The sequence below is a fragment of the Centruroides vittatus genome, unplaced genomic scaffold (assembly GCF_030686945.1).
Source record: "Centruroides vittatus isolate TY-2023 unplaced genomic scaffold, ASM3068694v2 contig_329, whole genome shotgun sequence".
Taxonomy (NCBI): Eukaryota; Metazoa; Arthropoda; class Arachnida; order Scorpiones; family Buthidae; genus Centruroides; species Centruroides vittatus.
In genome coordinates, this window is record NW_027122113.1 from 1,699,075 (window position 1) to 1,725,166 (window position 26,092).

The 26,092-nt window shown below is 33.9% G+C and overlaps 1 protein-coding gene across 6 annotated transcripts in view; it reads left to right on the top strand.

Moving 5' to 3' along the window:
- The window catches only part of LOC136973753 (pre-B-cell leukemia transcription factor 1-like), a 134,410-nt gene that overhangs the window by 105,041 nt on the left and 3,277 nt on the right, over positions 1–26,092 (top strand). For 2 of the 6 annotated variants that reach the window (XM_067268502.1, XM_067268506.1), the window contains exons 3-8: positions 9,839–10,089; positions 18,039–18,229; positions 20,256–20,291; positions 20,648–20,783; positions 20,865–20,958; positions 25,661–25,830. In XM_067268502.1, the coding sequence (XP_067124603.1) occupies positions 9,839–10,089; positions 18,039–18,229; positions 20,256–20,291; positions 20,648–20,783; positions 20,865–20,958; positions 25,661–25,830 (878 nt within the window). The remainder of the gene's footprint in view (positions 1–9,838; positions 10,090–18,038; positions 18,230–20,255; positions 20,292–20,647; positions 20,784–20,864; positions 20,959–25,660; positions 25,831–26,092) is intronic. The other 4 variants (XM_067268504.1, XM_067268507.1, XM_067268503.1 and 1 more) reach the window with 3 other exon arrangements.

Genomic DNA, 26,092 nt, shown 5'->3' on the forward strand with positions numbered 1-26,092 from the left:
TGTAAATATTACAACCAACAATAAAATTTTATGGAAACATTTAAAGCCCAAGCAAGCAAGTAGCAATAGTTGTAGAATTTTCTCCCTTATTAGGTTTGCCTGTTTAGGTCCATTAGACCATGGCAGGCCAACTGGATTAGTCCCTGATTAAGACCCTCGTGATTACCAAACACAGTCAGTCAGTTCGACATTTATGTCCGGATCCATCTCACCAGTTTGTTTCTGTATCGATGGAACAAGAATTAGTTTGGATTCATAGCGGTTTATGGTCTCCAGATTATGAGGAATTAAACAAACAATCGTTAAAATCGATTAATTTAGCATTAGTCACATACAGAAACACACACACACTCAAATACAAACTCGTGCTAAACTCGAGTGAATTTCTCTTCTGTTTCAGCTCCTAATATGTATATATATATATATATATATATATAAAACCGAAACTGAAACTATAAAAATCCCACCCAATATAAAAAAAAGCTCTCTTTAGACGAAAATATTCCATAAAATGAAGCAAATGATGGCCATTCAAATTGTTATTCTATGTAGATCCTATCTCACCTCTAAGCTCCATTTTTTTGTTACTTTCCTGGATCCACATGGCGCATGCCTTGATCACGTGACAGGGGGATCATTATTATTCCATCCAACATCCCTGCAATCGTCAGATTTACTTTGTCGGGATTTTTATTTCATTCGCTGGACTTGGCCTAATTGTTACAACCCTCTTTAAGAGAAGAGGTCATTCTGTTTTATGTGAATAGAGAACTTCTATTGTATTTTTTAAGATTTAACAAACGATCCCATTCGCTCTCTTTTATGTTATATTATTTTAAAATTTATTTTATATTACTTTATATTAAGAAAAAAATATATAATAATAAAATAATTTTATAAGGTATTATAGATGATTCACGTGTATACTTAATTATATTAAGTGAAAATATCTAGGTCGTATCTCGCTGTTAATTATCGCAATTTATCCTCAATTATACGATGATTAATTATTTGTTTATATTAATTTTTTTTCTCTAATAATTTTTTAATGTTTTCTTTTTAATAAATAAGAATATAACATTTATTCTTTTAACAACATTAAAAGGTAGTGGGATGTGTTAGCAAGTGGATGTAAGATTTTAGCACCTTGTTTTCTATCGATATGGCACTAAATTTTAAGTGTTATTTTTTAAAAAAATCGCAATTATTTGCGTTCTTTTATGTATAAAAGACATTAATGAAGACATATAAAAGTACGAAGAAAGTAGAAGTTAGTTATCAGGAAGCCTTGCTGTGCTCGATAGATTAATGTCTTATTGGAAGTAAATGCATCTAGCACATCTCCAAATCTTTTTTTGCTAATTTTAATCTGTTTCCAGCATTCAAAATTAAGGTTTTCTTCTCTCTCTCTTTTTTTTTAATTCTTTATTCTAGAATAACTTAAATTATACATATAACACGACGGCATACATCACTAAACAGGCATTAAAATTGATCAACGTGTCTATAAAATGGGAATTTAATAATAAATTTAACATTTTATGCTCTTAAAATGGAGTTAATTAACTTTGAATAATTTATAAATTAAAAAAAATATATATATTTATATATTATAAGCATTTAATTATAATAACAAGATAATTTAAATTTAATAATAATCAAAATTTATTAACTAAATTCTAAATTAAGTTAGTTAATTAATTATTAAATCATTTTTTAAATAAAAAATGAACCTATAAAGTAAATTAATTAAAATATGATATTTTGGAGTCAGACAGACAAACAAACAAACCCAAAAATTCAAAAAAGAAACTTAAATTAATAATTTTTATGGTTACTTGACTGGAATAATTTTAATTTATTAAATTTTCTAAGCCTTTTTCTGTAATATAATCTGCTTTAGTTCATTATATTTTGTTTGTTTTTGATTTAAAATAAATAAGAAAGATTTGTCATTCGTAAAGGAAAATAAATAAATAAATAATATAATAATAATAATAATATTATTATTATTATTATTAATTTGTATCACTTACCAAAAATAATTAAGGAACTTTGAACCTTTTTTTTAAATCTTGAAATATTAGAAAATCTTCAACGAAATTCCTCTTTAAACTCTGACCTTTTGACCTTTCACCCCATCAAAAAAGGGCGAAAAAAAATTTAATTTTTAAAATTAATTTTAAATATATTTTTTTAAAGTTAAAAAACTTATGAGTTTTTACGTAAAATTTTAAATAAAAATCGCATAAAACTTTAAAAATTATCAATTAATTTCGTGTTTATAAATCGAGAAAAACACGTGACACAAACCTTCATCCGGCGAAGTTCGAAAAATGTCAACAAAGCGCCATCTATCGGCGACTTGGAGAACTACGGCAGGAACCTTAATTTTGGAAATTTAATTAAAATTAGCGACTAAGTCAATTTCGTGACGTATTTAAGTATTTTAGATAATCCTACTACAGTCGATGCCAGTGGGATGGAAGCTGATATAAGAGGGGGTGGACGGAAAATGCGTTCGGCTGTTGGTCCGTCGGTTATCTTCTGGTGTGGATGTTTTAGTTTTGGGTCTCTCCCAACTAGTAGCGTAGACCCTTATATATACATATATATATATATCCTAGCGACATCACCCTCGCGGGAGTAACCCAGTCCATCCCGGGGACAAAATCGCATTCTCCATCCCACCAATCACTCTGACACCCCGGGGTAATACATGCATCCGTAGGGACATTCATGTCTTGACTTGTGTCGATGATTTCTTTCGCTCTTTGAGCTTTATCAGTCGACGTCAGAAAATGCACCCGAGGGACCTTCTTTTTTGATTCTTTTCGTCTCTTCTATGAGCTCACAAAATATCCTTATACATTTTTCTCAAATAAAACTTCTCTTACCTCTTCTTCCCCCTCTTTTAATACGTCTTAATTCTCTTCCTTTACTAAATTTCAAGTCTTGCAGTTTAAAAGTTTATTGTTTTTTTTCCTTTTAAATACCCTCATTCTGTCAATAGTTTGGTATTTGTTTAGGGAAATTTTACTGATTTTTCTAGTATTCTTGATGATTTTTAGCGAAAAATTTAACTTTCTACAGTAAATTCTGGATTTTTTGGGAATTTTCCCCATATTATTTATTATTTACGTTTTGAGGGAATTTGCCCATATTCTTTACTATTTGCGTTTTGAGGGAATTTACCCATATTCTTTACTATTTACGTTTTGAGGGAATTTACCCATATTCTTTACTATTTACGTTTTGAGGGAATTTTCTTTACTTTTTTGAATACTCTGATTATTTTTAGGGAATTTTCCTTTCTTTCTGCATAATATAAGTAGCTGACACGAGTTTTTTTCTTCGTTATCTTGAAAATTCTGATCACTTTCAGGGAAATTTTTGCATATTCCTGAAATAATTATCTGAATTGTGAAAGAATTTTTCCTGTGTGTTGCTGGAATTCTGATCATTTCACCAATTTTCCCATTCTGGCATATTTAACAAGAATTTGTATGGAGTAAGGCTAATTTCCCTATCTTCTATAAATTCTTCATATAATTAATAGATATTTTTGAGAAATCTTCCTCAATTTCTTCATAAAGCTGATTATTTGAGGAATATTTTCTGTTGTATGTTACTGAGCCAAATATTTGACGAAATATCCCCATTCTTTAGCAAATTCTGATGTATTTTCCCCGTCGTTTAAGCTACTATTTCCTTGAAAATTGAGATTATTTGAGGAATTTTCCCTAACTTTTGTAAATACCTATTTTAATTTTTTGAATTAGATGATGATTTCTACCCTGAATTACGAACGTCCAGTGGCAGCTCGTGTAATTGTTATGAAGGAAATTTTATAACTTTTAACATTACAAATGTTAAATATCTTTTAATTGGACGGAAAAATTCCATTTTAAATCGAAACTTTCATAACAATAATCGCTCATATAATTGCAAATTAGGCAAATATGCCCATTTTTTAAATAATAATTTTAATATTTGCTAATAGAAATTCGTACTTATGATCTTAATAAACGCATTAGAGAAGAGGAGGAAGATAATAGAAGTCCGTAATAACGTGAAAGTGCCAGATGCTTGAACGATGCTTTTTTTCTATAAAAAAAAGGAAAAAATTGTGCAATTTTCCTAAAATATCTGAGAATTCATAATTATAAACGAATAATGAAAACTAAACGATGCTTTTTCTGTACACGAAAGCGCAGGATCTCTCTCTCATCTGCCTATAAAAGTACTTCGACACTAAGCAAATTAGCCACTTTATCAAGAAAAATGGCTCATTTCTTAAATTTTTTTCGGCTATAAATTTAAAAAAGGAAATTTATTCTTATAAATACATCTGTCGGGATCCTTTACACAAGAATTTTTTCGTGTAGAATCGTTTTAAAACATGAAATATGTATAGGCATCTTCTTCACTTCATTATACTCATATTAGCGATAATATTGCCAAAATACTATTTTATACAGCTACTAGACTATGTCAAATTTAATTTAGACGCCACCAGACCTATAATTATACTCGCAAAATTCTATACTTTCCTTAATCACAGTCTATAGATCCATATTCATGATAAGTAACCTAATTCCTCGACCCAAAAATGGGGACGTACAATGTTCCTAATCTCATAATTCGTACGGATTAAGGATTATGGATGACGAAATGCATTATAGGAGAGCGTAGGAAGCGAAAATATTCCTTTAAATGCATATATTATCGGTGAATTGGGCGATTTAAACGGAATGTCGCGACAAACTGTTGATAACTTGCATCACAAAAATGACATCGAAGCTATTTTCTTTCATCTTCGACCTATCGATCATTTGAGAATCAATTTTCCTTTCGACGAATATACGCTATTTTTCAAAGGAATCACGATCGGAATCGAAGCAACAAGATTCAATACAAAATATATAACAGTTTGTTTACTTAAAATCCATTTGGATCCATGATCCAAGCTGATTTTTCCACGCTGATTCTTTCCTTCAGGGTGGATTCTGTTGATAAAAATGGCCGATTAAATGATAAATTTTTTTCTTCTTCTTTTTTAAAGAAAATACGCTCTTCCAGTAATTATATCTATTTAAAAATATATGTATAAAGTTTGCATGAATCTCTAAACACGGTTTTACGCATCAGAATACGGTTATTATTATCTTCAAAGCGTTTTGTATTTTATTGAATGTATACAATAACAAACAACGGAACGGAGATATACCTTTTGTTTCCGGTCCGGAAAACTGCAATGATTTTGTATAACGGAATCCGGAAATGGCGGAAATTTCCGAGAACAGATAAGGCATTCTAACATGCAAGAAAAGACAAATTAAACGTTGAAGCATTCTCGCGTACGTAACAACCTGATCGCCATCTTATCCCCCTGCACGAGATGAGGAGGGATGCGGAAGATGATCGCCTTCTTGTTTTATGTATTAATTAATTTAAAACGTTGATATCGCCAACCGATAACTCTATTCGCTCCCCCCAACTAAGAATAATAGGGACGAGGAAGATGTCTGCTTATTTATTTATTTAATGGTTAATTAAAAATTGTGTTATCGGTACGTCATCTTTCCTTCGTCTACAAAGGACGAGGAAGAAGTTGGCGTATTTATTTGCTGATTTAATTAAAACTACAATATCACGAATATCATCTCTTCTCATCCTCATCCTGTTACGTTTACAAAGGATAAGGAAGATGCATATTTCTTTATTTATTTATTTATTGATCGATTAAAAATTACACTATCACGAATACAATAGTGAAGCTAGAGAGCGTGAGAGAAGGGAGAAGAAAAATTAAAGCAGGGTTTTAAATAATTGAAAAGGTTAGAATTACTGGCATTCTCGTCATCTTTGACACGTGCAGATCGCATGACGAAGAAGGGGGAAGGTGAGAGGGGGAAGGAAGACGAGGGGAGAGAAAAAAGCGCGCGCGCGCTGGCGCGCTCGTCTCCGAGTGAGAGAGAGAGAGGTTGCTTTTTGGTTTGGCTATTGTCGCCCGCTTTGATGCGGTCTGTAAACAAGAGCGGGGGCTGCTGCTATGATTTACGATGCGTCCGCAGAACACTGGAGAGACAGCGCTAATGAGAAAGTCTTCGCAGGCTAACGAGTAAAAGAGCAAAATGTAGGCGGAGTCGGTGGCAGAGAATGTGATAGATGAGCGCTGCTGCCTCGCAACTGGATGTCTTGATGGGAGAAGGCTTATTAATTAGTTGAGCATTTCGCAGTCGACTGCTTCGTCTCATCTCAGAAGGACGGACATCTTGACATCTTTCTTTATCTTAGCTAAGCGGTGCAGCTGATGTAATGGGTTTGGAAGACAGTTGAACGGTGAACGGGTGATATGTTAATGTTGTGTGACAGCGAAGGGGGTGGACGGGCGGGGGGACGACAATATCCGCGCATCTTGTTAGGGTTAATGTCATTGGGACTGATGATGTCCCGTCTGCCACCGGTTTTTGTCGCTGACAAGAACGGGTGGGACGAAGATGTGTGTAATCATTGTTAGTCGTTGATGGTTGACTAACGAGTGTTGAAGAGCTTTACTCTTTTTTACATTTTTTATTTTTATTTTTTGATGGAAACGTGTTGAACGTTCTCTTGTCACAAATCAATTGAAACGAATTAAATGGGAATGTTTTAATGTTTTCTTAATAAATTCTAAGAGTCTTTATTATACAAATTTCCAGTGACTTTTTCTGTTTCGCGTGTTTGTCCCGTTCGTCTCGCGACTTTTACGTGTGTCATTATTTAAAGAAAGGATTAAGTGTTTACCGGTTACCATAACGACACGATGCGTGATTTCGAATATCGTTGGCGTCACGCAAATAAACGTGTTAAAAACTGGGCGGATTGGACAACACTTTAAGAGAATATTCGGGCACGCCTCCCCTTTTACAGTTCAATGTCTATCGATTCGTCTTGTCAAACGTCATTCAACAGATCACCCACCCTTCAAAATTTCTAACATTAACGACTTTAACAAGCGTGATTAAGTTATATAATTTTATTAAGAGGATAGACGAGAGAGATAGAGAGAGAAAAGATGGTGAAGAGCAAAACTATTCTATTTAGTTAGAAATTCGGTATTTTAAAACCACTTGGAAGTGTTCGAGTGTGTTCTTTTTAAGCCATAAAAAAGTAATAAAACAGTGCTACTTCAACCTCCATTTGAAGATATCTTTAAATTTTTACTGTCTCTTTTACTATATTCTACTCAAATGTCATTCTAGCGCCTGTCAATGTGTGAACTGTATCTAAGAGATTGAAAGTGCTCCCTTTTTCCCCCTCTCTTCGTGTTCTTCTTTGCAACTTAGGTGTCCAATTCGAGAGAAGAGCATAGTTTCTGTCACTTTTCACAGAAAAGGCGTCAATTTTTGAACAGGTTAGAGCAGTTTCTATCGAAATGTCCTCTGGCTACATGGAGAGGAGGATGGAGGAAAAAAACCTAGGTTCAGTATTTATTTATATCCTGGACGTTAACTTTGCTACAACAACTCTCTCTCTCTCTTTTCGATTCTATCCAATACTTGTAGCAGATTTCGATGATAGTTTTTATTTAATCCCATAAAATCTTATATAAATGAGCTTATTAATATATATATTCAAGAAATGCTTTCCGTCTATTTATAAATTTTTTTTAAAATGAATTTTTGGTTTATTTATAAGTAAATTTTACAAATTTAATTTTTCTAATAAATGTGGTTTATAATATTTATCCCTTTTCTGTTATTGTTTACTGTCAGGATCAATTATATTATCTAAGAATAATTTCTTGGTTCGGGATCGGGTCGTTGTTTAATCCAAAACTAAGCGGTTTAGTATGGAAAGGGAAATGTTTTCTACGGGATTATCTTAATAATACCAGAGGATTTTCCCATAGAACTATCATTTTTCTATGCATTTACAATCCCTTCTATCGTTCAAAGCCATAAAACTTCCGTTCTTTCCCAGTTTTTCCGCCACATTCCACCTGATCGGACTTTCCTATTTTCGATCTAGCAAAAGGAAGTAAAGGAAAAAAAAAAAAAAAAAACCTTTCTCTCGGGGTCAGCGACCCTTTCTCGAAATTCCGCCATTTCCGACCGACCAGTGACGTCACGTGACACTGGACATTCCTTTCCGGAATTTCCGTTTGCCTGCAGCCCGTCGCCATAGCAACGGGATGCCCGGGATGCAGAAGCGCGCTAGAGCAGGTTTGCTCTCTAGAGGAATTCGCTTCTACCGTCTCTTCAATTTATTTGGTCGCCAGGAAGAGGCTACTACTGGTCTGGGGGGCCAGCAGGGGAGGAGGACCGCACCGCGTTCCTTTCCGGATTTATTAACGCTGTCTTGCCATAAGGATTGTCTGGTTGTTATAAGGCTGGCGTTAAACAGTTTTGTTCGCTTGCCTTCTCTCTCTCTCTCTCTCTCTCTCTCTCTCTCTCTCTCTCTCTTCTTTATCCCCTTTTTCCCCTAATTGTATTTACATAAAAATAACTATCAAACTTCATAACTTGATAATTGGCATCTTATAATTCTCAATAATTCGTAACGGAGTTTAATTAACTACGTAATTAAATCCTAGTAAATTTTGACGGATTTTATAATCTAAAATTATTGCCAGTTTATAATCTACAAAGAATAAGCTAACTCATATCCTTATTTAAATTAGCAGTTGGAGGGGAGAAGTTTGTTATCACATCTACTTTCTCCTCATCTTTATATACTGATGCTTGTATCTGATGCTTCTTCACTTTTCAAATATTCTACCCTCACCAATCGATGACAACCTGTTTTGAACAAAACTTCTAACAGAAACAAAATTTAAGAAGTTGGAAATTGAAGTCGTTTCTGAAGATCGAGGACCAAAAAAATAAGATAAAATTAATTTTACGCCACGTCATTACTATACTTACTTCACACACACACACACACATATATATATATATATATATATATATATGTATGTACGAACTTAGGAGGGTATAAATTTGAGATATTCAAAAAAAAATAAATGCAGAAATGGTTTTAAAAAATAGCAAGAAACGGTACGCAAGTTTTTAACCCCCAACACACAATGAAAAGAGACGAAGAAGGAAAAAAAAGGGAAGAAGAGAAATAATTGGAATTTTTTTCCACAACCTCTCGTCATCTCAGTCGAATTTTCTAATAGATGCCACTCCTTACCACAAGAAGGGGGTGAACAGACGAAAAAGGGGGTTCATCTCTCCCGAACACCCCCCAAAAAAGGGGGTTTCTCTCTCTCTCTCTCTCTCCCAAACACCCCCCTCTTCCAATGTCATAACCGGTCCATTTGGCAAACTGGTTGCTTGGAACATTTCTTTCGCTTTTCTTCTAATTCTCCCGCGTTTTCCGCGCAGAAGGCACGGAATTCATTCTTTTACAGACCTCTTTCCCCCCTTCACTTTTTTTCTGCTCCCTTTTCCATTCCGCTAAAGGAATTTCTGGTCGGCAATTAATCAAGATTGCAGACTTAACACGCTCCGGTGGTTCTGCGGTTTCCTTACTGGGAATGGTTTTTTAGTTCCTCATCTCCCGATCTTTTCATTCTCTTTTTTTACGACTCTTCTCCTCTCACTGATTAGCTATAATGTTGTAATTTATGTCTTGCATCGTGATTGTCAAACTTATTAATGACAGCGTGAAATATGTAAGCTTCAATCTAAGTAAAGTCTAGAATTCTTAATGTAGATAACCGAATGTTTCTACATTAAGAATTCTATTATTGTCTAAATAAATCCCTTATCTTAATATTTAATCTGATTTTTTTTTAGAGTTGTATCTACGGAATTTATATATATTTTCATAATTATTTTTTCAGTTCTTAGTCTACGAAACACTCAAGAAGAAGAACCTCCAGATCCTCAATTAATGAGGCTAGACAACATGTTAATAGCAGAAGGTGTTGCTGGACCAGAAAAAGGTGGAGGTGCGAATGCGGCTGCTAATGCCTCTGCGGCAGCATCGGGTGGTCCTGGTCAACCGGAAAATACTATCGAACATTCGGACTATAGGGCTAAATTGGCACAAATCAGACAGATTTATCACCAAGAATTGGAAAAATACGAACAGGTAAGTAATATAAAGTGCGTGATAAAAGTTTAAATTGTTAAGTTTTAAGATATATTTAAAGAATTAAATCAAAAAATATGGATAATTAAGTGTTATAATTTGAGAAAATCCAACTATTAACTTTGCATCCTTGGGCTAAAGCAATAACAAACTAATTTAGGAATAAATTGAGTTTTAAATCTAAATTTTTAGCGAGTTTTATGATAAATTAATCAGAAAAAAGTAGTGATATCTCTATAAAGAATTTAAAAGGAAGCCAAACTTTTTATTAATAAAGAACTTTTCATCACTCTTTCCTTAAATAACGCTTAATTTCAGATACAAAAGTTCTGTAGACATTGATTCAAAATAGTGTTTAAGACCCAAATTAACGTAAATTAGACATTTAAAAAAAAGGAATAGGGGTGTTAGATAAACTAAAAGTGGCCTAACTTAACATCATTTTCATCATTCATGAGATTACAAGAAAACTTAAACTTTTCTAAAGTAGTTTGATCTAAAATATAAAACTTTAAACTAATTAAATAAGATTTAATTTGGTAAAAGCCTCATGTATTATCAATAATCATAAGAAGCATAAATTGAAAAGAACGAATCCCAATTATCATCAGCATCTTCAGCATCTGCGAAATGTCTTTGTTTATTATTCGCAATTTTCAACTCATCGAATCGAAGCAACAACAGTCGAGAACTAAATAGAAAATACCATTAATCATTAGGATAAATTTTAAAAAATAATAATAATTTGAACGCCTAAAATGGCCTCCAAAACTTATGTATCAACGGCTATCCAGCAATGACCAGTTCCCTGTATCCAAGAGGGAAGAGTTGTTAATAGAGAGACCTCTGACAACTGAAGGTCAATCATATCAGCGACCCCCGGTGTCCTGAGCTGTTAGTTAGTCTGTTAATCCTTCTCTTCCGACATCAACGCCTATAAATTTCCCGCACAACAACCTGCTGTTACCACGTCCTTGATGGACGATCTAATTCGATATGGTGAGACTTACACACAGCTAGCACCAGATATGGATTAAGATGAAGTAGAATCTTTGTAATTTGACTTCGAGATTTTTTTTCTTTTTTACTCTTTTTTTCAACTTCTTCTATATTTATTCCCTTTCATTCGGTCACTGTTAATAGCGCGTAAACTGGATAGAAGCGATTATTGAAACCCTTCTTTAAAAAAAAAATAATAATAATAATGTTTTGCCTTTTAGCCACGTGACTAATGATCTGACAGGCGGAACTTTGCTAAGAAAAACTCTTTTGCTTAGCTTCGAGACGATAAGTTTTTAATTATGTCATCGTTTTATTGTTAATGCCCATTGCCCCGTGCGATGGGTAACAACAGTTACACGATAATAACGAAAAGTTCACGGATGGTGAAGATGCTGATGACAATAGGAGAACCGTTCCGATAAAGGGTCTCGAAGAAGTCTTGCCCTCTCCCTGGGTGTCCTTAATAGTTTTCGATTCTGTAGTAGAAGAATGTCTTTAAAAACTCTTTTGTTTGCCATAAAGTCGATGATTGATACCACTATTTTAATACTCCGCACCCGTATAAATGTATCGCGAGACCCATTGCAAAGGGTGGGAGCTGATAGATTTATCTTAAATCGTTTTGCTTAATTTGCAATTTTTCTGTTTGATATAAGCTCGTTTCTATAATTCCACGAGTTAGAAAAGCATCTGTTGATATTAGGATATACTCCAGCACGATTTTACAAGCATAAACCATCTATAATTAAGCAGTGTGATGCGGACCTTTTTCTTTCTTTCTTTCTCATCCATCAAGCATTTTGGAGCATGGGAACCTCACGAATGGCGGGTAAGTAAAACGTGACCTTTGTCTCGACCTCAGTTTGACTGGCGTTCATAGACTAGGCCTATATGGGGAGGGAGAAAATCCGGGAGGGGACCGTGTACCTCCTACCATCGTCGGGTCAACAGTGGTTGACCTCGTAGTTGCGTTGCTCTAGTGCAGATAAATTCGTGGTTCCTCCTGCTATTTCAATGTTTAATATGAAAGATTGTCCCATTTTTTAAATATATATAGATATATATTTTCCTTACTTCTCCACTAGATATACGTGCTTCAAATCAGGAGCGTAGTCATCATTCCTCTCCCAATTTTGTCCATCATGAATATATATTTATGTATTGGAAACGCTCTAATTAGCACAGAAATTCCGAACAGATCAATATTTGCAGAGTTCTTTCTTGTAAAAAAATTGTTATAATGAGAACCTCAGGGCTATTGTAGCCTATAGGCTATTATATTTCATCAATATGACAATTGCATGCTCTTTTTTTCACCCCTCTAACAAAAGAGAACATTGCAAATTGTTATTTTCTTTAACGAGATTGGAAAGATTTAAATTGGAATCTATAAAGATTGGCTAAGATTTAAAAGAAAAAAAAAATAAAATAAAATTGATCGACACGTTTCGAACTAAAACACGATTAGTAGAAGGAAAAGGAAATTCAAAAAACTCAATTAAAAAAAGTCACTCCAGAAAACACACTTAAAAGTGGCTCATATCGTGCCCAATTTTTTGACTTTTTTTCTTGAATCTCTAAAAAGTCAAATTCTTGTATGTACGTGAAATTTTGCTAAGACATCAATTCTGCTCTTCATCTCTTGCGACAGAATTGACAAATGTGATGATAAGCACTCCTTATACGAGTCTAAAATAGGCCTAGTTGAATGATTGAATGCTTTCCATGCATATATACATCACTAGACCAGCAGCTGCACAATAAATGAATGAATGTGATCAAAGCAAAAGTGGGTGGAGATGAAGCCGAGTCCACGCCCTGCCACATCAACCACTCTCTTTCAGATAAGGAGTGACTTTTCTGATGCCAAGCTAATATTGGAGAATTGACTGGGTGCCTCTTGTCCACATTAGGTACCTGAAAATAGATGGTAGTTTGGGGCGTGGGTCACTATTTCCTTTTTTTTTCCTCTTCTCCCATTCTCCCTTGGGATGTTTTTGTATTAGTTCTATCTAGAGGTTATTATGTAGTTATCCTCTCGAATATAGTCCAGGTACGATCATGTAGAAAATTGGCATGACGTGCCTCCGGTTGCTTACAACAAAATCTACTCGAGCTTAGATTAACCAATTGCATCAATGTAACTACCCTCCAGCTAAATTAGAAGTGGTATATCTTTACTAATAAAATTTTGATGCCTAAATTAGTTAATGAAATTGCGAAGTTTTTTGGTAAAATATAAGATTTTTTTTAAAGAAAAATCGGTGTCAAATCGGGATTTATCTTCGAAATGGCGACCGAAAGACGTTATTTTGAAAGTCTCCAACACAAGAGAGAGAGTTTGGAAATCTAAAGAAAGATGGTTCAATGTATAAATGGTAGTACTTCGACCCCATCTTGGAAATGGATCTGGGAGGATTTGGTGGCATACACCGGACTTAGGGGGCCAAGGGGAAAACGCTCGTCCATCGGGACAGTTTGACAGCTTGTCAGCCCCCATTGGTTGGTAGCCCCTCCCGCTTTCACATCAGTGGTATTAGATGAACGGTAGCACCGCAGATGCTACCCACATCCGTGCGGTCAAAGAGATTTCAAAAGTACAGTTTGATCTCTCTAAATTTTTCACCGGACTCTTCCCCCTTATATCAATGAAACCAGTAGACGAAATAGGCTAAGAAATCCGGACTTGCCAGAAAGGGGAACGCTGGAAATGACCCCTCACGTGGTTAGAACGGTGGAAAAATATATCTACGAGCAGCAAAGAGGGGGTTGAAAAATGGTAGTCTAAAATCCCCATCTTCATTTCTATAGGCAACCGCATAACGTCGATGTTAACGTCATTTCGGATGATCACTTAATCATTCAGGTAACCATTCCCGTTCTTTTTTTTCGTAAATACCGCAGAAAGTTATCGATGATGAAGGACTCGAAGGATTCGTCTAGGATCTACCGTTGTTTATATATTATCCTTAACTCTAGAGACGAATTTTTCACTTCTAAATCCACCCAAGAATAGAGATGGGAACATAGATTTTTACCTATCGATTTAATAAATAACTTCTACCAGTACACTCTTAAAAATATATCTAAATTAGCCATCTTTTAACATAATTTACAACCTTGCTACGAAATAAATACGCCGAATTATCAATTATTCGAAGAAATTCAAATCCACTTCTTACAGAATCAACTTAGTTCAACTCATCTCGCTTGGAAATTGCGTATGACATACTCTAATCATATTCTTGTTTTACATCCTTATAACTCGGACGGATACTCCCACCATCATCCCAAAGCCGTCAAATTCATTAAAAACCACTGTCCTGGTTCGCAGACCGTAGTAATCATAAGTCTACACAATGCAGTCCCTGTGGTGCTATCAATCTTACCTCCCAGTTAATGTCATTATCCAACCACTAGCTACTTCCAATGGCCAAAGCCTGAATATTTCATATCAGATTTTACGAGTAAAAATCGAAACCTTATTACCACACTGGATCTACTCTTCTCTCGCCTTGTTTTACTTCCCCCCTCTTCTTTGCCTCCCTATTCACCGTCTCAGTCCCAAATCAGATTACTCTTTGCGTCTAGTCCCAGAGGTGGAATGCGGGTTGAAAATATCATCTGCTTATTAGCTAGGACAGGATAGGATAAGTTTCTTTAACGTCATCTACTACCTTCTTATCCTCCTGTGGTTTAACGTGGATACGTGGATTCGTGAGAAGAAACCCTTCTACCGTGTTCGTTGGTTGACTAAAATTTTTAAATGGTTTTAAAATTCATTCCTTGTTTTTAAAAAGTTTACAAGGCTTTTGTAAATTTGTAGAAAATCCAGTTGAATTTTTTCCGCTATTAAATATAGAATTTTAACCGTTTTCAAATGAATAAATTAACAGTTTTTTTCTCAATTGTATTAGTGTTTTTTGTTAATTTTACGTGTTTATACGAGGCATTTTGACTTTTCTTTCCCCCTCTTGATAGTTAAGTAGTACATTATCTTCTACTGGAATCTTTTTTTAGTAATAAATAAAATTATCCGCTACTGGAGTCCATTTTGTATTCTTACTTTCTCTGCGACTTTAATTATTATTAAGGTTGCGTGCAACTGAATCCCTTACAGTCATAGCAATAAGTAATGTTGTTTGTTACTAATGCCACTTTTCTTGGTAGTAAATAAGGACAAGTACTAATGTAATCCTTTGTGTTTTAGTAGCAAATAGTTATATAATATTAATTTCTAATGTTTTTTACTATTAAGAAAGTTCGAAGTCTTCAAAAAATTCAGTTTATAGGAGGCCTAGTACGATTAACTCCCTTTATAATGACTAATTCTATCATACGTCCTTTTTTTAAATATTAAATCCTTTATTTTTCCAATAAAAAATGCATTTTAAATATCAATATCTGAATAAATTGCGATATTAAACAAAATTCTTCCGATTTTAATAATAAATTAGCATGTTTAATGTCAATTTAAAACACCAGAACTTAAGCGCTTATTCTTTTTTACCAGAACTTAAGCGCTTATTCTTACTGAGGACTCGAAATTCAACAAGTCGAGCATTTTGTAAGGCGCAGGAAATAATCCATAAATAGTAAACAAAGAGAAAATTAAAGTATAACTTGATTTATATATCATAAATGAATAAAAGACTGAAGTAATCCATTGGAAATATGTTGAATTGTTTGGTGGAGGGTGTTGATGCAAATAGTTGAATCAACAAAATAGATGGAGTGGTGTCATTGCGGAATGGATCCTAAACTTGTTTCTCGTTCTTACAAACAAGATGGGACTAGTGAAAAATTGTTGTCTGAGGTCATTAAATGTAAGTTCGTGACCCGATACAGTCCCGGACAAAAGATTGTTTCCTTTCCAAAGAAATAAATTAAGAATGAAGAGATATGTCAGGTTATATTTTTGAAACTTAATTCAATTCAAAATAAATTTATGTGCATCCTGTTTATAATTTAATTGTTTTTAAGTTAGTACCAAACTAAGTCCTACATATATATAAATGTATATATAGTTAAAGGATGCGTGTCCTATATATATATATATGTAGTTGTTTTTCTTTTTTCTTCTTTGCGAGTGACTTTTATACACGACGAAAAGAAGTTTGGTTTACAAATCTGAAGAGAGAGAGAGATAATAATTTAGATGCTGAGATTTTTTTCAAGAATTACTAAATTTGAAGCGTGCTAGCATCACAACAATAGAAACACGTTCGGAATTACCAAAAAGTAGAAGCGAATGAAAGAAGACATAGAGGCATCTGTACATTGTCAGACACGCTCTTATTTCGTGTTAGGCCCTATCCTTTGGCGATTTGGAATGCAGTTAATGCCATCAATACCATAAAGATAAATTTTCTTTCTATTCTAAACTTAGCATTAGCTAAAAATTCTCGGAGCATCAAACGACATACTGCCAACAAGGAATACACAGAATTTTAATCTTCTGTGCTTGTCACAACATTCGACTCATAGCTCCGGGGCACGTGTTTCTAGCACGAGTAGCATGTAAATGGAATCCGAGCTTCAAACCAACTCCCCGATTCTACTGTTCAACATACAGACCTCCATGCGGGCGCCATTTTTTACTATTTTCAATAGTAATCCTTTTCCAAAAAAAATCAAAAAATCTACGGGTTACATACCAGCAGAATTTCGATAATGGAGGAATATTTTTTCTTAAATTTGTTACATAAACACTCCTCTTGAGTGTTAATATTTTGAAAAAAATACCCCTAGCTTATGGAAAATTATGAAGTTTAAAGATTCTTAGCTAGTAAATGCGAAAATTTTCATAGGGGCGAATTAATTTTTTGCATAAAATAAAGTCTAGGGATGTAACTCGAGTGGTAGATACGTGATGTAAACTTTAAAATCTGGCCTAGAAATCACGTTTCCAATTGTAACCCCTTTATCGACCCTGTAAACTATAGTTCCAATTCCTTTTTATAATCCGGCTCGATCAGGCCGTAAAATCCGAAACACATATCTTGACCCTTGACCCTTCATAAGTTGAAACTAAGCCGCGCACCAAACGCCAAGAATGACGTAATTAATGACAGAAGGAGCGCGATAAGGACGCCCCTCGACGACGTCTGCCGCTAACACCGACACCGCTAATCACAAAGCCGTCGGTTCATCCATCAAGCGGAAGTCGACCGCATCTATACCATTTCCGGTCACCTACAGCCAATTCGGACATTTAAAAAATCCACCGTTTTTAGTAGGAAAAGCTTTTCCCTGCAACTAATTCCCAACTAACGAGTAGGCTGCTCTCTATCCATTGTCACCAGAAGGCGAAGGAGAAAAGCTGTAGATAGAAAGAGACAGACGGGGGATGGGAAGCATTGGGGGCCTCATAAATCTGTCAGGCCGAGGCTTTTACGACGACATAGTCAGGCTGTACCTAACAAATAGTCCTCGGCCAACTGCGGGTTTGCGGATTGTCAGCGTTAAAATCATAAAACCGTCTTAAAGGTCGGTTTATGTTACTTTAATGGTACTGCAGCCTAGTTCTTACTTATCGGTTCGACAGATTTCACTAGTGTAAATTCCTATATTTTCTCCAACAACGAAAATCTTGGTAAAGGCCTCCTCCTTTACTCTATTCTACAAAGCTACACGTCGGTAAGTTCTTTCACAGAACTAAACTCGGACTTCTCGTTACTTACGGATTTTCTTGATCTTTTCCTAAATCTAATTGATAATATCTTTTGTTTAAAATATAAAAAACATTATCAAAAACATACTTAAATAGTTTTTACATGTAATAATTAAGTAGAATTTATAATATAATACTCATTAGCGGGGATGTAAACATCGCTACCGTTGGTCAACAAATTGACAAAACATGAGTTTTTTCTAACTTTGTGTAAAATTAAAATTTAATAAATTTCTTGGATATTTATAGATTTTTTTAAAAAATTATCTTCTAGGCTTGTAACGAATTTACAACACACGTAATGAATTTATTACGGGAGCAGAGTCGGACGAGACCGATAACACCGAAAGAAATCGAGAGAATGGTACAAATTATTCATAAAAAATTCAACTCCATCCAAGTCCAATTAAAACAAAGTACATGTGAAGCAGTCATGATATTAAGATCGAGGTTTTTGGATGCAAGGTAAGCAAAAATCTTAAACTCGTTCATAATAATACATAACACACTTTAGTGATGTATCTAATAAAAAAAATTAGGGAAAAAATAACTAAAAAAATGTATAATTTAATTTTTGTATTTGTTTTCAACTAAAAACTAATAAATCGAATAACACTAATGTATTAATGTCGAAAATTGGATGTTTTTTTTAAGCTCCTTTCCTTATTAAAAAAAATAAGGAGAAGAATCTTGAACTGTTTGCTTCCAAATTAAAAGCTACTTCTAGTCGTAGTTTGAATAATTTTTTTATATATATATAATTATTTTTTTGCTTAATTTTACTCGAAAAATTATCAATCAGTGTTCCTAATTAATGGCAGCAAATTAATCTTAGCTTGTACAAAAATTAATTAGCTGAAGATCCATCTAAGAATTTTAATTCTATCAGGTTGTAAATTAAAGTTTGACTTTTCTAATATTGTCTCTCGTTAAAGAAGAGAGTGAAAGAGGGGGGAATACAAAAATAAAACTTAACGGAAAAATATTTTTCTTTAAAATAAACGATTTTACAACCTTCTGTCTCTCCCTTCTTCTATCGAATTTTTTTTTTTTTTTCTTTCTTTTTATAATAATTACTTATACGAGGAAGATGATGTTTATCTTTAACAATTTCTGTAGCTTTAACACTTCATTTAAGGGCATAAATTTTGTAAAATTCCCTACCGAATTTTTTAGTGTGTATATCAATAGGAACCAACGGGGGTGAATTCTGTAACTAAAATGAACCTACGGTGTAGGAAAGTTTAGGCCCACCCAAGTCGACAAAGGACCAGAAGCCAATGACTCATGCCATCTGTGCCAAACCTAGTAGACGAGCGGACCACCCCTGTAACGCTGACAGATGACAAATACCATCAAATTGCACGTCTCCGTAAGCGGGACAGAAAGGGAAAATGGTTGTAAGTACAGGTGACGAGACATGGCGCTGATTAGGCTTTAAGACGTGACCCTAACTACGATAATAAGTAGCTGTTTGTGCTGCACTCCAACCGATTATCGCAATCATGTTGTTGCCTCTTTCATGATATATGATCTAACAACTTCACAAACATAAAAGAGCTCGGTTGTTGAGTTGTTCCAAACATTTATTAATTTCCCAAACTTGGCCTTTTGCCTTACCGTTTTGAATTATAACTATTAAATTTTGCTAAAATTATAATTAATTATCGGTAACGTTGAATATATATATATATATATTTTTGTTTTTTATTAATTATTATTATTATTATTATATATACATTCCAAATTTAAATTCACACATGCCCATGTATATCTAATTACAAGAATGCTTTATAAAATTTTAATTTTTTTTTACTCTAAAATCAGTAAAGAGGAACATTAAAAATAATTCAATTTTCGACCTAAAAATTTCAGCGAAAGTTGAATTTTTTTAACAGAAAAATCCGAATTTAGATTTTTAAACTAGAAAACTAAATATTCCTTTAACTTCCTCCTTACAAACTTTAAATTTCTTTAAAATTTCACATTTAATTACAACGTTTCGGATGTCGGGTTTATAAATCCGTTTACCTAGTCCATCATTTCGATATAACAACTAATCTTGGATTACATTTTACACCTGAGCATGGTTACCATACTAAAGCATTATATACCCTAAGGACGGGGATTTGTTGCCATGAGAGCAGCTACAGAATCGTAGCCACTCACTTGCTGCAGTTGTTAAACGATTCAGGGGATTTATAAGGTTTCGCTCACTAATACCTCACTCGGAATATCTGAAAACAACCCCTCACTTCCAAAACGCAAATTTCCAACTTTTTTTTTAAATATATAGATATATATATGTGTGTGTGTGTGTGTGTATATATATATATATATATATATATATATAAATTTATATCTGCCAGGTTGTCTTTCCATCTTTTTATATAATCATTTATTTAAGAAAAAAAAAAAGGATATTTTTCTTCTTAAGTTCTTCAGATACGGTAACAAAAATTCTGAAAAAATATTCTCTACTTAATTGCAGAAACATTTGGATCAAGTATTACATTGAAGAGGATTCGTGAGTGATTCTATATAAAACTATTTACCAAATTAAAACCATAGTTAAAGATGTAAAGCTTTATATCATCTATGGTACACGAAGAGAAGCTGTTTTAAAATCCCGATTTCTTTAAAAAATAATTAAAGAAATCTTCACAAATAATGAAATTTCTGCAATTAAAGAGAATAGAGAATGTTTTTTGAAATATTTAATAAGTTTTTTTTTATTATTTTAAGTTTTTTTAGAGTCGAGATCAAATCGGAATTCCATTAAAATAGCTTCTGTTCCGTTTAGTTTCTTTGTTAATTTTTTGTTTTTTTTATTTTGTAATAAATTTTTATTTTAAATTATTATTATTTTTTGTAAATTTTCAGGAGAAAGAGGAGAAATTTTAGCAAACAAGCTACAGAAATCCTTAACGAATATTTCTATTCGCATTTAAGTAATCCTTATCCTAGTGAAGAGGCTAAGGAGGAATTAGCAAGAAAATGCGGTATTACAGTGTCGCAGGTAGAGACTCGATTATCCGGGTGTTTTTATGCGATTTTTTCTACTTATTTTCTGTTAAAATAATACGAAAATTTTCACCAGGTATCCAATTGGTTCGGGAATAAAAGGATAAGATACAAGAAAAACATAGGCAAAGCACAGGAAGAAGCTAATTTATACGCAGCGAAGAAAGCAGGTAAGACATCAGTTAGGTTCAGTAATTACTACTAAGTGTGGGCATGAACTGTAAGATGGGAAAACGGTTATTCCCTAAAGAGGAGTTGCTATTTAGTTAAAGACTCAATAGATTCTGTTCATTCAAGAGAGTGCTGTTATGTTAAGAGATGCTATATTCTCAGATTGTATTGCGATTATTGATCCTTCCTACGTTTGTTTATTTAGAAACACATTTCGTTATTAATTTATCCTTCTTTCTATTGTTAAGTTGAACTTAAGAAAATTGCTTTGAATTGTCTGATTGGATGAAGTTCGAATCGGCGCATCGCTAACTCGATGCGACGTGTCGCGATTGTCGCGCGCTTCCAATGATTTTTCCTTAATAATTAGATTTTAAAATTTTGTTTTTTGACTTTTTCGTTAGAAAAACATTTTATTTGTTTATTTAATTATTTTTTGCGTAATTAAATTAAATATTTTACGTGTTATTAATGAAGATTGTAAGTATTTGACGTTAGAGTCGCAAGCGATTGGAAAGAAATTCTAAGAAGAGAAACGCATGTTAATTGTATAAAAATTTTATAAAAGTCTACAAATTCTTTATTATAATCATTTTAACAAGTTTCCGTCTATATTCGATAATATTAAGAAAAGTAATTTAAATAATTTTATCGGTTAAAAATGAATTATCCGCGTCGCGAATGGAAGCGATCGTTGCGATAGTCGCGCGTGTATCTATTTAATATTTTCCTTTAATTAATTACCTGATTTTAAAATTTATTAGTTATTTATATTCTGCTGTACATTTTTTATCCTTATAAAAAGTTTTTAATAAAATTAAACTGAATTATTAAACTATTTTAAAAATAAAATGCTCATAAATGACGTCGCAATCAGAAATAATGAAACTATGTTACAAAAAGTTTAAATCTAAAAACTTGTACAAGACTTGCATTATTTTTTCCAATAATTACATCAAAATTAATCAAATTTAGCCGACTTATGCTATTGGACAAGTGTTATAACTAGTAAAACAAAAGTTTGTTGTGGTGCAGCATCCGACGCGACGCAACGCGAGTGTCGCGCGCTTTTGCCTTTTTTTTTTATTTTTTATTTTTTACTTTCTTAACTGGATTAAAAAATCTAATTGTAGTTGGCATTGTGCTAGATCCTTTATCTCTGCCTACGAGTGATTCTGTAATGTAGTTAACGTTGAATCATTAGGATATTTTTAATGTAAATTGCGAATAGATGATGTCACGATCGGGAGCGACGCGACAAGAGGAGGAGTTGGAAGAAGAGGCGTTTTAAAGGGGTTCGACTCTACAAAATTAAATGTATTATTAATGCAATACTACGCTTTTTTTAATCTACTTTATAATTCCATTTAACCTTTTACGTAAATATAACATTGGAAATTTTCCAACTTGTTTAATTTTATATAATCTTTCTACAAGTAACTTTCTAGAGTACGATTGTCTCGGAAACAGATTTACCGATATTTCCCAAGAGATAGGGGGTAGGAAAACCGAAATTGGAACACTACGATGTCATAACTGCTGCGTATATACCGAATCCTGTCTCCCCCGGGGGAACCTGCCGGCTTATCTGTAGAAGACAGACGAGAGTGGACAAATTTTCTGTTGTCTGTAGCAACGGAAGTGGCCCAGGTGTGGGGAGATAAGTCCCCGGATGCAGGGCCCCTTCCTACCCCCTGCGTCTTTATCTGTATACTCCAGACCGTGAAGGGGCGCTATTACTTTTGTATGTTTTTTCCCTCTTCCTCTATCCCCTTTCTGCCTTAGGAACGAATGTTTAAAATAAAAAAAAGTAATTCTTAATCCGACTGCTTTTTTTTAAGATCGTGTGTAACTGTAAAGGTCATAAAAAAATTTTTGTACACACTTTCTAATTTTTGTCGAGCCCGGTTTTAAGTCCTCGATAGATTCTTTAAAAATCATTTTACACGTGGCTAGGGGGTTTTATAAAATGGCAGTTAAGAATTTCTGGCTTCAGACAAAATTGTTGCAGCTCCCGAACGAAAGTGGAGGTAGGGGTAGACCCCAGGGATGCTTTTTATCCCCGCGGGCCACGTGGAAGGACATATTGGAGCAGTGTTATTGACAGTCGGTCCAACATTGTTCTACATTTTACTCGATCCAATTTCTACCTCCTGTAATTTATCATATTCCAGCTGGAAAAGTCCCGGAATCCCTTCCGGACTCGTCCCTTCTGACAGGTTTGGGTACTACTAGGCCTGTAATTGAATGGTCCGGAATAGGTCCGGATTTTACAAGTAATTCCTTTTTCTTCTTCGCCTTCTTCTTTTTCTCGACTTACAACTTGAATATATTCTATAAAAAAAATATTTATTTTTGTATTATTTTTTCTTTCGAAATTTCTCCTTTAGATAATATTTCACAGCGCATTTCCCTCCTTGTTTTCCTCGTTATTCATCAATATAAATATTTAAAATTTTAAGGTTTATTATTAATTTTCGAAAATTAAATTATAATATTTTATCTTTAATTAATTTATTTTTAAGTTGGGATAGCAAATTAGAAATATACGAACGCCCTTTATGTTCCTTCTTGTCGTCAACGCGTAAAAACTTTTTTTTTTGTTTTTGATAAATTATCAGGCAGTTTTGTAAACGAAGCACAAAAAAGAAAGTTTAATTTTTAAATTTCTAAAAGAAAAATAACGATAGGTTTTAGTTTATTTACTTTAAAAAGAGAAGAAACAAGGTATCAATATGTGGATCGCCCTTAGTGTCACTGCTTACAATTCTTCCTTATCGATACATTATTTCAATGTCCAATATTCCAATAGTACTTTAACACCTCTAGGGTAAAGTTTTCGCCATTTGCAGTAGGACATTAAAGAGACTCTTCTAAACACCTCTGTAGTTTCCGCGCTTGTGAGAAAGAGTCGACTATCATTGCCAAACTTACAGACATTAAGTCACCAGAGAGTCGGCAGTGTTATCGCAGATAAGTATCTAGCTTTTTAGGTGCGTCCAATCAAGAGAAAAAGCCGAACTTACACCCATTTCAACCCTATTATAGTGACTAAGGCCATTGTGCGAGGTGTTTATTGCTCTTGTGGGGGAATGAATGATGTTCGAAATGTGGCTATTAGCAGATCTTCTCCAAACCACTTCTCCTTGTGTTTAGAGGTAATATATCAACCCCTACTGTTCTGCAAGTTGCTCATATTGACGGCTTGTTGGTTGGTTTGGACTTCTAATCTCAAAATGATGTCTCCTTGTCAAATTACTTTCGAGGAAAGAAATAAAAAGATTTAATTATAAATGTTCTTAAACAACACTTCTAAAGAGTAATTTAATTATAAATATTTTATACACTTAAATATTTAATTAGTGATTGTTTATTTTATTAAAATGAGCGCTTAAAATTCTTCCATTTTAAAGATATATAAATATATATATAAGCTTAGTCGGGATGCCAACTTTTACTCCAGAGATCTAAACGAGGCCTATTTGTAGTGTTGTGTGTGTATCAACCGCTATCGTCACATCGTTGTATCCATCTAGAGATGAGCAGCATCGCATACGTCAAACTATCTCCCTACCCTCTTTCGTTTATTGCACACTGCACTGCTTTATATCCAGAACCATCGCTTACACAAGAAGAGATGTTTAGCTCTTTGCCTGGATTAGCTCGAAGTTGTCTTCCGCTTTCTTCTTACCCCCCAACTCCATTTCATTTTCTGATGGTTTCCTCTTTCACCGAACACGAAACATTTTCGGGTTTTGGAACAATTCGGTAAATGGCAGTTGCAGGGAGAAAAAAAGAAGAGAACATTTTAATCTACGAACCACTTTGATCAGCGAGATTTCTGCGGTTAAAATATCCCTTAAAGGGCCTATTGATATGACAACATACTTTGTATTTTAAGTAGGTAAAACTCCCCGAAGGTCTCGTGATTTCTCCTTTTAAATAAATGAGAGTGCGCCGAGTTTAAGAGAGGGGGCCCTTTAATATTAAAACGAGCTTCAGTTCTAAGTTAGAAATTGTTAATTTTGATTAGTATGCCGTGGAAAAAGGTGAGCAACACGGGCCTAATAGGCTAATTTAAAACAAATAGGCTAGATAAATCATGGGTTAAATGTTAAAATAGTCACGTGTGTTGATTTATAATGGAGAAATTACTTTGAAATCATTCCCAGTTTGCTGACTGGCGTGACTAATATTATAAAGAGGATCGGATTCTGTATAGAATCAAAACTTAGATGCATTGAAGTTGGGCTAATGTTAGCGGAAGGGTATATGTATATATATCCCCTTCAACGTGCTGCTCAACACACAGTAATTAATCACAAGAATTTAATGAAATTTTTAATTAGCGACCGAGTTGCTAGTGGAGAAAGGGGGGTGACCTTGTGGGTTCACTTTACTAGAATGTGGCTCCAACTCTTTTCAACGTTTACTACGTTTAAGAGCTGTAACAATCTACTGTCAACTATTGTGATATATTGAGAACTCTCTCCACTAATTGTTAGTTATGTACAGAGTGAGAAATAATATGGCAAAATCCTCGGTGTCTTGTTAATTTGCTATTTATTTCTTCCTTCTAACGAATAGACAAAGTTTAAATCATAAAAAGATTTATGAATCTTGTTAGAGATAAACAGTTTAAATTCTAATTTTAGTTTTATTTAAATTATTTAAATTGCGAGTGTTTGCTAATAAAAGTAGTCCCTCTATCCCCCACAGCGGCCACAGGGGCCTCACCTTACAACCTTGTGCCAAGTAGTCAAAATCAACAAATAATCAGTCCTCCACCAGCCCCTCAAGATGGGATGTATAATATGTCTATGAATGGAGGAGATTCCTATTCTTCGATGGGTGCTAACGTCCAGTCGCAGGTAAGATAACTGCTCTTCCTCTATTTTTTTTTTTTAAAGAATTTTTTTAGAAACAACGACCCAACGGGGGTTGTTCTAGATATTATATTTAATAATGCGAAAGTAGCTAGTCAAAAATACAATTCCTCTGTAGAAGAGGAGAGAGAGGAGAGAAACCTTTTCCTTTTCTCGAAAGAAGGGATATAAAAAAGAATAAAAAAAACAGCGAATGCAGCAAATTTAATCTGACGTTTCGCAGTACGGAACAAGTAAAGTAAAAAAA